The 13,155-nt window shown below is 45.5% G+C and overlaps 1 protein-coding gene across 1 annotated transcript in view; it reads left to right on the plus strand.

Moving 5' to 3' along the window:
- The window catches only part of PTPN4 (protein tyrosine phosphatase non-receptor type 4), a 226,146-nt gene that overhangs the window by 126,812 nt on the left and 86,179 nt on the right, over positions 1-13,155 (plus strand). The window contains exon 12 of the mRNA XM_084643654.1: positions 2,790-2,962. Within this exon, the coding sequence (XP_084499780.1) occupies positions 2,790-2,962 (173 nt within the window). The remainder of the gene's footprint in view (positions 1-2,789; positions 2,963-13,155) is intronic.

Genomic DNA, 13,155 nt, shown 5'->3' on the forward strand with positions numbered 1-13,155 from the left:
CTCAAAAAGGCAAGTACATCATCCGTTAATTATTTAAGAGAGAGATTTATTCTCTAATTTGGCAGTGTCGTGAGGTGTCAGCAGAAGTAAAGAATAGTTCACCTGCTTTTAAAAGATTATGGGTTTTAAGTCTACATGGTGCTGGCAAAGCCCACTAAAGGAGTGTTCGTAAAATGTTCTAATTTGCCGTGCTCTAACTGCCCCATGTAGATCCTGCTGATGCACTCTAAAAGTTATCTAGTTCTCTTTTACACGGCGCCAGTCTACACTAGAAGTGCTACATGGGCACAGCTGCAACAATGCAGCTGCGCTGCTGTAGCGTATCTGGTGAAGTCACTCTGTGACATCAGGAGAGCGGTCTCCCATCGGTATAATTACTGCACCTTTGAGAGAGGTGGAAGCTATGTTGTTGGCAGAGTGTCTCCTGCCGACATAGCGCTTAAGTCGCTATAACTTGTGTCGCTCAGGGAGTGTCTTTTTCACACCAGTGAGCAATGCAAATTAGATCAACTTAAGAAAACCTGGATTTGTGCTGGAAATGGCCCACCTTGATTATCATACACATTGTAAGGAGAGTGATCACTTTAGATAAGCTGTTACCAACAGGAGAGTGGGTTTGTTTGGGGGGGGAGAAAACCTGGATTTGTGCTGGAAATTGCCCACCTTGATTATCATACACATTGTAAGGAGAATGATCACTTTACATAAGCTATTACCAGCAGGAGAGTGGAGTGGGGGGAGAAAAAACCTTTTGTAGTGATAAACACCCATTTTTTCATGATTTGTGTGTATAAAAACAAACATCTTCTGTATTTTCCACAGTATGCATCCAATGAAGTGAGCTGTAGCTCAAGAAAGCTTATGCTCACATAAATTGGTTAGTCTCTGAGATGCCACAAGTCCTCATTTTCTTTTTGCGAATACAGACTAACACAGCTGTTACTCTGAAAGCAGTAGTGTAGACCTGACTATAATCCTATGGTACCTTTTAGAATGCCCCAGCAGGATTTACACAGGGCAGTTAGAGCACAGCATGTTAGTGTGCTGTATAAATCACTCCCCTCTGAAGCGTTTTGCCATGCTGTGTAGACAAGCCCTTTATCTGTGTTTAAATAATTAATTGAAACAAAGTTGTGATGACTGAGCAGGGAATGCATTTTCTCTGTTAAAACTCCAATTGTTACAAATTCGACTTCAGATTTTTCAAGATCGTGTCAAAGTATACTTTGACTTGTGCATAGCATGTTCATGGATGAAATTGGTTGTCATGAACGCTACAAAGTCTGTCCACTTATGCAGTTAGTTCATACTATGGAATGGTTTCTTTCCTCTAGCTTCTTTTGAAAATGTTTACACTTGCAGCTCTTCGGCCCAATTGTGTAAGCTCTCCACATGTGGGACTTCAGTGAGTACTACATACTGTTGGGCCCCTTGCTTGTTCTGTCCCATACACTAATTTCCCTCTGCATGATGAAACTGTTCCAGTATTCCAAGAAGGGTAAAGGAGGGATGAGTCTCAGTTGCTTGGTGGGGGAACTAGCCAGCAAGCAAGTGTCTTCGAAGGAGGATGCTGCAACTAGTAAACAAAAGCAGGTGAAATGTACTAAATGCAACCTTCTGCTTGAGAGAGCGCCAAGTTAACATTGGTTGTATCTTGTTAACTACCATGGCTAATAACAAACGCCCTCAATTGCCAGCTTTTCCAGCATCTGCTACCCTTGCTCTGCTCTTCCTACTAGTAAGCACGATAAAGGTATTTATTACACAGAGTTGAATATCTGTGGTGTTTAGATGTTTGAAAATAAAGTCCTGTTGAAGCTTGTTAGTACCTTGCCTGGTTGATGCAACAATATCTCAGCTGTCCTTGAGTTTATCAACAATGGCTGTACCGTCTTCCCATCATTTAACTCTCATGTGTGCATGCTTGCCAGCTTGCTTCCTCTCCTCCTCTAAACCATTAGGGCTAAGGCTTACTCTCTTATCATAGACTCATAGAAGATTAGGGTTGGAAGAGACCCAGGAGGTCATCTATTCCAATCCCCTGCTCAAAGCAGGACCAAAACCAACTAAATCATCCCAGCCAAGGCTTTGTCAAGCCTGACCTTAAAAGCCTCTAAGGATGGAGATTCCCCCACCTCCCTAAGTAATCCATTCCAGTGCTTCACCACCCTCCTAGTGAAATAGTGTTTCCTAATATCCAACCTAGACTTCCCCCACTGCAACTTGAGACCTTTGCTCCTTGTTCTGTCATCTGCCACCACTGACAACAGCCTAGCTCCATCCTCTTTGGAACCCCCCTTCAGGTAGTTGAAGGCTGCTATCAAATCCCCCCTCATTTTTCTCTTCTGCAGACTATTTTCTCTTCCTCACTCTTGTTGGAGTCTTGGAACAGGGAGGCAAGGTTTTTGGGATTTCTTTCCTCTGTGACAGCACCCGAGCATAATAGCTGGGACTTGGTCTATCGGTAGCAACATCTTCTCCCCAGCTGAGAATTCCTTCAGGCTCACTGGACACCTGGGGAGACCCTGTTGCTGAACTGAGAGCAGGATCATTAAAGAGAAAAAAACTTAAAACACACACTGTTGGACTTATTCATAGAAGGCTTTAAAATGTGTAAACTTGGGGTGGTTAGAGTGGCACTTCAAACATACTCTGAAATAGAATGCGTTGTACTGGTTTGGAAAATATAAGTGGTATCAATGAACAATAATAATCTTAAATACATTTCCTAAACATGGTAAGGAAGCAGCATAATTTTTCTAAAATCAAATTATACTTTTCTTTTTTAGCATGAATCTAGAGAAATGTTACTGGGATTCAATATGGTGAATTACCGAGCATGTAAGAATTTGTGGAAAGCTTGTGTTGAGCATCATACATTCTTCCGATTGGACAGACCACTGCCGCCTCAGAAGAACTTTTTTGCACATTATTTTACTTTGGGTTCAAAGTTCCGGTACTGGTAAGTAATTGTTGGCTGCAATAAAGGGTGATATCATTCTGGGGTGTGAAGTTAGGACGAGAAGTAATGGGCTTTATCTGCAGAAAGGGAGATTTACGTTACATATTAGGAAAAACTTTCTAATTATAAGGGTAGTTAAGCTTTGGAGTAGGTTTCCAAAGGAGGTTATGGAATCCCATCATTGGAAGTTTTTAAAAACAGGTTAGACAAACACCTGTCAGGGATGATGTAGGTTTACTTGGTTGTGCCACAGCACAGGGGCTGAACTGGGTGATTTCTCAAGGTCCCTTTGAGCCCTCATTTCTACATTTCTGGCTAGGCCTGTTACTCAATGAGGGGGTAAAACAATAACTGAAAATGTGGAAATGACAGAAGTGTTTAATGACTTTTTTGTTTCAGTTTTCATCAAAAAGGTTAGTAGCGATTCAGTGTCAACCATAGTGAATGCCAGTGAAAATAAGGTAGGATCACAGGCTAAAACAGGGAAAGAACAAGTTTAAAATTACTTAGATAAGTTAGATGTCTTCAAGTCACCAGGGCTTGATGAATAATCCTAGAATACTCAAGAAGCTGACAGAAGAAATATCTGCGCCATTAGCAATCATCTTTGAAAAGTAATGAAAGACTGGAGAGATTCCTGAGAACTGGAAAAGGGCAAATATAATGCCCAGCTATAAAAAAAGGAAATAAGGAGAATCTGGGGAATTAGATGAGTCAGCTTAACTTCAATACCTGGAAAGATAATGGAGCAAGTAATTAAACAATCAGTTTCAAACACCTAGAAGATAATAAGGTGATAATTAACGGTCAGCATGGATTTGTCAAGAACAAATTCTGTCAAACCAACCTAACAGCTTTCTTTGACAGGGAAACAAGCCTTGTGAATAGTGGGGAAGTGGTAGATGTGGTATACCGTGACTTTAGTAAGGCTTTGATACTTCATGAAGGCATGACCTTCTCATAAACAAACTAGGAAAATACAACCTAGATGGAGCTACTATAAGGTGGGTGCATACCTGGTTAGAAAACCATTCCCAGAGAGTAATTATCAATGGTTCACAGTCAAGCAGGAAGGGCATGTCAAGTGGAGTCCCACAGGGATCAGTTCTGGGTCTGGGTCTGTTCAATATCTTCAGTGATTTAAATAATGGCATAGAGAGTACACTTATAAAGTTTGCAGATGATACCAAGATGGGAAGGGTTGCAAGTGCTTTGGAGGATAGCATTAAAATTCAAAATGATCTGGACAAACTAGAGAAATGATCTGAAGTAAATAGGATGAAATTAAATAAGGACAAATGCAAAGTCAGTTGCATACATACAAAATGGGAAATGACTGCCTGGGAGGGAGTATTTCAGAAAGGGATCTAGGGATCAGAGTGGATTACAAGCTAAGTACGAGTGAACAGTGTAACACTGTTGCAAAAAAAAAAAAATTCTGGGATGTATAAGCAGGAATTTTGTAATAAGACACGATAAGTTATTCTTCCACTCTACTCCGTGCTGATTAGACCTCAGCTGGAGTATTGTGTCCAGTTCTGAGCACCACATTTCAGGAAAGATACGGACAAATTGGAGAAGGTCCAGAGAAGAGCAACAAAAATAATGAAAGGTCTAGAAAACATGATCTGTGAGGGAAGATTGAAAAAATTGGGTTCATTTAGTCTGGAGAAGAGAAGACTGAGAGGGGACATAACAGTTTTCAAGTACATAAAAGGTTGTTACAAGGAGTAGGGAGAAAAACATTTCACATTTGCTTCTGAGGATAGGACAAGAAGCAATGGACTTAAACTGCAACAGGGGTGGTTTAGGTTGGACATTAGGAAAAACTTCCTAACTGTCAGGGTGGTTAAGCACTGGAATAAATTGCCTAAGGAGGTTGTGGAATTCCCATAACTGGAGACTTTTAAGAGCAGGTTAGACAAACACCTATCAGGAATGGTCTAGATAATACTTAGTCCTGCCATGAGTGCAGGGGACTGGATGAGATGACCTCTCAAGGTCCTTCCAGTTCTATGATTCTGTGATCCTATATAGGAGGAGATGGCAGGAGAGGGAGGGAATACAACACAATTAATAAAAATAGGCTATTATTGGTAGGCGCTATTAAATTTGTCATAATTGAAGTAACTTTTGGCACCCACAATTGATATTTTTCTCAGATTCACTTTGCACATATGCATAGTTCTGGTAGATAGTTTGAGACTTTTTAGATTACATCTATATTTAGTATTTTCACCATCAAAAGGAAATGAAAATGGGAAATAGTGATGATTATTGAGCTTGGATGCTGTTATATATCATATTCTAGCATCCTAGAAGATAACTTATGAACAATTGACATTGCTTATTAGATAATGTAAGTTTTTGTGGCAGTGACATTAAATTGATATTCTCTTCATCTGTGGTTATTTTTCTTAGCTATTTATTGAGAATGTTTTGGAAATTTTATAATTGCAATATCAACAACTAGGATGAGACTGACATTTAAATTAGATTGAACATTGCAAGCTGTACATCTTTATTGGATACAAAAAGGGAAAACTCTTATCTGTTGAGATGTTCTCAGAATATCTTCTGTCACATCTTCAAAATCATTGGCCTGGTCCCTCTGAAAGCTGACAGAACTGCTCTTCAGTACCCTGGCAAGTGTATATCCTGATGTCCTATCTACACTAGATCAGTGGTTCTCTACCAAGAGTCCGCAGCCCCCAGAGGGTCCGCAAGCCCTTTCAAGGGGGCCGCGGCTGAAGCCCAGAGCCCCAAGCCCTGGTGCTCCCTGTGGGGCAGAAGCCCTGAGCGAATGGGTAGAGTTGGGGACATGGAGGGTATTGCCCTCCCCCCAGCTGTAGCGTAAGAACACGGCAGTCCCAGGGGCAGCTCCATACCTTCCTCTCCTCCCCACACCTGCCCTCTGGCCAGGTCAGAGGGGGGGAAGCCGGAGCCAGGCAGTGCGGGGCAGCTGCTGCTCTGGCTGTTGCCATGGAGCAGGCAGCAGCAGCATTCCTTCTCTTCTGCTGGTGCCCCAGGTTGAAGCTGTTCCTCAGCTCCCAGCCCCCTTTGCTCCTGCAGAGGCAGCCGATAATAGCCCCCCAGGTGGGGAGACCTGGCTCTGAGGCTGGCAGACCCCTTCGGGAACAGGGACCACAGGGGAGTCCTCCCAGCACACAGCCCCCTAACACCACTCTCCCTACACCCTGAGCTACTTCCTCCCTGCACCCTGAGCTACTCTCACCCACACACAGCCCCTAGTATCCTCTCCCTGCATCCTGAGTTACCCCTCTGTCCGCACACAGCCCCAGCTACCCCTCCCTGCAAGTTCAGCTACCCCTGTCTGTACACAGCCCCTAGCGACTCCCTGCCTCCACCCTGAGCTACCTCCTGTCCTCACACAGCCCCTAGCAACCTCCTCCCTGAACCCTAAGCTGTTTTCAAACTTTTTGAGCAAAGCCCCCCACCTTTGAGTTAAAATTTTTGATTGCATGCCCCTCCCCAACCCAGATAGGCTTGGTGGCCTGCTGAAGTGAGTCAGGGGGTGGAGGTGGTGGGGTCCAGGGAGGGAGTGCCATGCGGAGGTGGATTGAGCCCCACTGGCCCCCCACAATAGAAGTCAAACTACGCCTATACCCACAGCCCTGCCCCTGCTGGGCCCTGGTTTTTTTATAGCATGTCGAGGCGGGCCTCAGAGAGAAAAAGGTTGAGAACCCCTGCACTAGATAACTGATAAATTACTGGTAACTACTGTTAGCATTGGGTCATTTTGAACTTGCAATTGAAAATAGCTTAGTTGCTAGTCCACTCGAGCTCTGAGTATAACTGTTTCAGTTGTGTATCTGTCAGACTTGCATCTACTTTGTTACTTGTTATAATGTTGGCAAGAAAATGTTTCATTCCTAAGAAATGGTGAAAAATTACCTTTTAACATACAGGCTTGTTTCTGAAATTGATCCACCTAAGTGTTTATATTTTTATGTTGTTCTTCGAGTGCTGTCCCCGTGGGTGCTCCACATTAGGTGTGCCCCTGTGCTCATAATTCGAGAGTTTTGGTAGCAGTGCCCAATTATGTGATACAAGTGCAGTCCCCGTCTCACGCCGCCTCAGGCGGTTAACTGGCACTGTGTGACCAACCCCCTCCCAGTTCCTTCTCTCCCACCCTTGCTATGAGTCGGAGCACTTAGAAGTGCCTCGCTACTTAGTTCTTTAGCCCATTTACTACTGTTATTAGTTTATTAGTTATTGATTCTACTCCATCGCCTCCTTTTAAAAACAAAATATATTTTTCTTACCAGTCAAGTTAGTTTTCAGTTAGCCCTTTAAGATAGTCAGCCTTCCTGAGGACAATGCCTTCCCTGACAGGAATCACAGAATCTCAGGGTTGGAAGGGACCTCAGGAGGTCATCTAGTCCAACCCCCTGCTCAAAGCAGGACCAATCCCCTGATCCCTAAACGGCCCCCTCAAGGATTGAACTCACAACCCTGGGTTTAGCAGGCCAATGCTCAAACCACTGAGCTATCCCCGGTTCCCTGGGCTTTAAATGTTGCCTCACTTGCAGACTCTCAATACCCGTTTTGGATGGACATGCTCAGTACAGGAGGTGTCCTCATTTCCTCAAATTAACTACCTGAACAAGAAAGGTTAGAGACTTGAAACTCAAACTCCTTCTCATGGAGAAGTCTCTCAGACCAGTGTCTGAGCCTGAAGCCCAGACCACCCCCCGGACAAGCCTCACCAACCATGTTTCTGACCAAGGTCTCTCCTCCGCTCAGACTTCTGATCTGCCTGCTAAAAATGTGTCTAAAAAGTGAGTAACTACGCCCCCAACTACATCCCAAACGCAGGAATTGGCCAAGAAGTACTGTTCCGCAATCAGGCAAACTGCACTGGCACCGCCTGCACGTTCAGTGCCTGGAGCCGAGAGGGTGGGACCATCCAGCATTGCTGGTAATGTGAGAGCTAAGGACTCTAAAAGAGCTAGCTTGGACACAGGCGCTAAGTGGAAATCAAAACCCTATGCCTCGGCACTGACTCAGCCAAAGCCGCGATCAACACACAGCGGCGCAGCACCGGTGCAGACCATGGCTCAATCCTAGAACACCAATGCGCACTCGGTGCACACACCAGCACAGCCTACGGTGCTGACATATGTGCCACGGCTCCCGGCACCACCACTCACACAGCCCCTAGTGTAGATCATGCAGACACCACAGAAGTTCCTATGGCACAAAGATCTCTTAATCAGATCTACGCCTGACTCTCCCATCCTCAGCACCAACATGACCCTGGTGTGTTCGGCACCGAGTCTTGTTGCTACTCCACCACGCTCTGCTCCACCTTTTTCAAGCAAGGATGAGGACAATGAGGAGGGACAAATAGATTCTCCTCCGCAATCTCCTGGCCACCATGAGCCGCGCAAATCAGGACCCTTTCAGGGGGCATATCACGCTGGTCCAAAACATCTATAGTGGTGCAGCCCAACCCTAGGGTTCACCTATGCCTCTCCAACTCCAGTGGGCATACTGAAACCCGTGGGCAATGTATCCCGCACAACAGGGACTGCCCACCACATCTAGATTCAGCATGCAGCAATCTACTGCACCTTCGGTATCGGACCTTCAGAACCAGCTGGAGAAGAAGAGGAGGAAGAAACTCCATACCAGGGTGGGGCACCACCTACCTACCTGTCATCATCCTCCCCACATGACACGATCATGCTTCCTTCCCCAAATATGGGAGATTATTTCTAACAATTCCAGGACCTATTTAAAAGAGTGGCTAGCTCTTTGGACATCTCTCTGGAAGAGGTCCAAGTCGCACAACACAAACTGGTGGACATCTTGAACACCACCTCTTCGTCCAAAATCACTTTGCCTATGAATGACACGATAATGGAACCTGTCAAGACCATTTGGCAGACCCCTGCAACTGCTCCTCCAACCTGCAAGAGGACAAAAAATATTCTGTGCCTGCGAAGGGCACAGAGGTCCACTTCTCCCATCCGATACCCAATTCACTGGTGGTTGACGTAGTCCATGAATGTGGGAGACGACAGCAGCCTAAGACCATACCTTATGATAAGGACTGGAAAAGGCTTGACCTTTTCAGCTGCAAGGCTTACTCTTCGGCTACACTACACCTTTTGCATAGCCAATTACAAGGCCTTGCTGGCAAAATATGATTACAACAACTACACAAAGTTTTCTGAATTTATTGATTATATTTCTGAAGACAAAAAAAAACAATTCACTGCACTTGTATCGGAGGGACAACTCATCTCCAGAACAGCCCTCCAAGCTGCACTGGACTCTGCAGACACAGCTGCAAGGTCAGTGACGACTGCAGTGGTGATGTGAAGGACTTCATGGCTCCATCTCCCTGGGTTTCCTAGGGAAGTACAATCGACAGTCGAAGACTTACCATTTGAAGGGCCCAAACTCTTCACAGAAAAGACCGACAACTCTTCACACACACAAAGATTCACGAGCGACACTGCGATCTCTGGGGATCTATACACCTAGACCCAAGAAAAGACAGGAGTTATTATGCTTCTCAGTGTTACCACCATATTCCGTATTCACAACATTGGCAGTATGAGTCACAGTGTTGCAAACAGAGGCCATTGAGGAGACAACAACCTACTCCTGCTATAGCTGCTTCACAGCCATCAACATCTAGGCAACAAATTTGAAGCATTGGTCAAGGGCCCGAGAACCCCATGTCTGTCTGTACTGGAGACATCTACTCCATCCCTCCCTCCCTCCCAGTGCCCTTCCCCACAGTCCCACCACCACAACTAAACAATGCCCCACCCAGACCCCCATTGCCCTAACACACACAGATCTTCCGCACTGCCCAGAACCCCCCCAACAGGCCCCCACTGCCTAGCACCCCAAAACACACAAACCTCCCCCACTACCCGGTGCCCTCCACACCCTTACAGCCCAGCACCCCCCACACACCTCCCGGTCACTCACTCCACCACACCCTGCCCCCTTCCCAGGCTGCACTCACCAGCCCTGTTGGGAGGTCTCTGGCTCCTAGGGTCAGAGCAGGGGGCTCTCCACTCACCATGTGCTGTGCCCGCCACAAGCGTGAGCTCTGTGGCTCCCAGTGGCCGGGAAAAGCGCCAGTGGAAGCCGCGGAGCGGAGCTTGCAGGCCCCAGCAGCATGCAGAAACCCTAAGAGCCAGCAGGTCCCTTTGCCTCTTAGGATTAGATCTGGTCGGGGCGGGGGGCACCTGCAAGCCCTGCCCCGTCACCTCTGATTGAGCAGGAGGGAGCCGCCTGCACTGCAGGCTCCTGCCGGTGGGCGAGCGCGCCACTGGGAGCTGCCCCAGGAAGTGCCGCCATGTCAGCCCCAGGACTTTGGCGGTGATGGTGAGCGGGCGTCCCGACCGATGTGCAATCAGGACATGAGACAAATATGTGCACGGTGTTTCCCCGTGTGTGCGGGGTTTAGAATCTGTGTGCGCGTGCGCATACACACACAGCTGAGAGGGAACAGTAGTCTTGTGTCTTGGCTCCGGGAAAGCAGCACATTTCTTGCAGAATATTCTTTTTATTCTTCTAAGTATTGAATCCCTAGCAAGGACAGTCTGTTTTCATTCAAGAACTCTTTTTGGGGAAGGTTGGGTCAAGAAGCCATCCAGAGGTGTGTCTCATATATTTCTTCATTGCCTTGGACAAGCTGTATCTTGAGTGCATTTTCCACAGTTTCCACACTGAGAACCTGGTATTAATTGGAAACTGAGTTTTAGCTCGGAAGAGATCATTAGAGACTTTGGAAAGAGCATTTTCAGTGGAGTGTGAGGCAGTGCGGAAGCCATACTGTAGAGGGCCTAGGATAGAATTGGAGCAGAAGAACTTCAGACATCTACTGCAGGTAGTGTATTCAATGAGCTTTGAGGTGAAAGGGGGAAGGAAAATGGAGTTAGTTGGAGAGGCAAATAAGGTCACGTATTTTGATCCTGGCACTGACATTCCGTGTGCGACCTTAGATAAGTCTCACTTAACCTCTGACTCCGTATTTAGCATGGGAGCAGTAATACTTTGATAGCAGTCAGAAATGTACTACAGGTTTTATAGAGCATATAGAAGATAAGGTCCCTGTCCTGATGTGCTTACCATCTAACTTCATTGTGGTGTCATGTTTAATTAGTAGTTTATACAGCACAAATAAGGTGGAAAATGGTATCTAAAAGGTCATTCTTCTTTGAATATACGTCAGTGTGGATCCCATTGTAGGTGCTCATCTGCCTTGTGTGTAAGACTGGAGGTTTTTTTAAATAGTGATGTCCAAGGCTGCTTGTGAACTTTGTGCCTCCTTGGGCTCTCCTACAAAAGCATAAAGGCTGGGTCAGCTATGACCACCCTCAGTTCCTCCCTACCTCCTATGGCAGCAAGACCGAATCTGATGAGTGTCTGAAAAGACAGTTACTTACCAGTATTGTAACTGTTTTTGTTTGAAATGTGGGTGCAGAGGTATTCCACTCAGGTCTGCACGTGCCCAATGCATCAAAGTCAGAATTTTGCCTAGTAGTACCTGTAGGGGCTGCTCTCATGCCCCTCGTCTCATAGACCCTCCTATTGCTATGTATGGATGGCCCGCCCCAACCCCCATCAGTTTCTTTGCAATGAAATCCCCAGCTGGAAACTCCGATTCAGAGGGGCAGGGGATGGATCATGGAGTACATCTGCACCCACATCTCGAAGAACAACAGTTACAGTACAGGTAAGTAACAATCTTTTCTACTTCAAGTGGCTGCAGACAGATGTTCCACTCAGGTAACTTACAAGAGTTCCAGCAGGAGATGGGCTCAGAGTCTATATAAATCGTGAGTGCACAACTGTCTTCCCAAAGTTTGTATATGATATCCATGCCATGGTGATAGCATAATGTCTAGCTAAAGTATGTATGCAGTGTTGTTGTTGTCATCTCTCTCACCAACAGAAGTTGATCCAATAGAAGATATCACCTCACCCACCTTGTCTCTAGCAAAAGTCTGACAGAAGACCATGTCACAGCCCAACAGATATCCACTACTGGGACATTGCTAAGAGAGACAGCCAATGTTGCATGAGCTCTAGTTGAATGAGCCCATAATGATTGTGGAGGCATAAGAATGGCCATACTGGGTCAGACCAAAGGTCCATCCAACCCAGTATCCTGTCTACCGACCATGACCAATGCCAGGTGCCCCAGAGGGAGTGAACCTAACAGGTAATGATCAAGGGATCTCTCTCCTGCCATCCGTCTCCACCCTCTGACAAACAGAGGCTAGGGACACCATTCTTTGCCCACCCTGGCTAATAGCCATTAATGGACTTAACCTCCATGAATTTATCCAGTTCTCTTTTAAACCCTGTTGTAGTCCTAGCCTTCACAACCTCCTCAGGCAAGGAGTTCCACAGGTTGACTGTGCGCTGAGTGAAGAACTTCTTTTATTTATTTTAAACTTGCTACCCATTAATTTCATTTGGTGGCCACTAGTTCTTATATTGGAGCAAGTAAATAAGTTTTCCTTATTCACTTTCTCCACACCACTCATGATTTTATATACCTCTATCATATCCTCCCTTAGTCTCCTCTTTTCCAAGCTGAAAAGTCCTAGCCTCTTTAATCTCTCCTCTCATGGGACCTGTTCCAAACCCCTAATCATTTTAGTTGCCCTTTTCTGAACCTTTTCTAATGTCAGTATGTCTTCTTTGAGATGAGGGGACCACATCTGTAGTATACCGTGGATTTATATTAGGGCAATAAGATATTCTCTGTCTTATTTTCTATCTCTTTTTTAATGATTCCTAACATCCAATTTGCTTTTTTGACTGCTGCTGCACACTGCGTGGACGTCTTCAGAGAACTATCCACAATGACTCCAAGATCTTTCTCCTGATCAGTTGTAGCTAAATTAGCCTCCATCATATTGTATGTATAGTTGGGGTTATTTTTTCCAATGTGCATTACTTTACATTTATCCACATTACATTTCATTTGCAATTTTGTTGCCCAATCACTTAGTTTTGTGAGATCTTTTTGAAGTTCTTCACAGTCTGCTTTGGTCTTAACTATCTTGAGCATCATCTGAACCACTCCATATCCATTTGGAAATAGTTTCAGTCGAGACTGGTTGTCCCTTCATCCACTCAGCATAGGACACACAGAGTCAAGGAGATAAACTATAATTGGCTCAGTCCTT

This window comes from Lepidochelys olivacea (assembly GCF_965140295.1).
Source record: "Lepidochelys olivacea isolate rLepOli2 genome assembly, chromosome: 11".
Taxonomy (NCBI): Eukaryota; Metazoa; Chordata; order Testudines; family Cheloniidae; genus Lepidochelys; species Lepidochelys olivacea.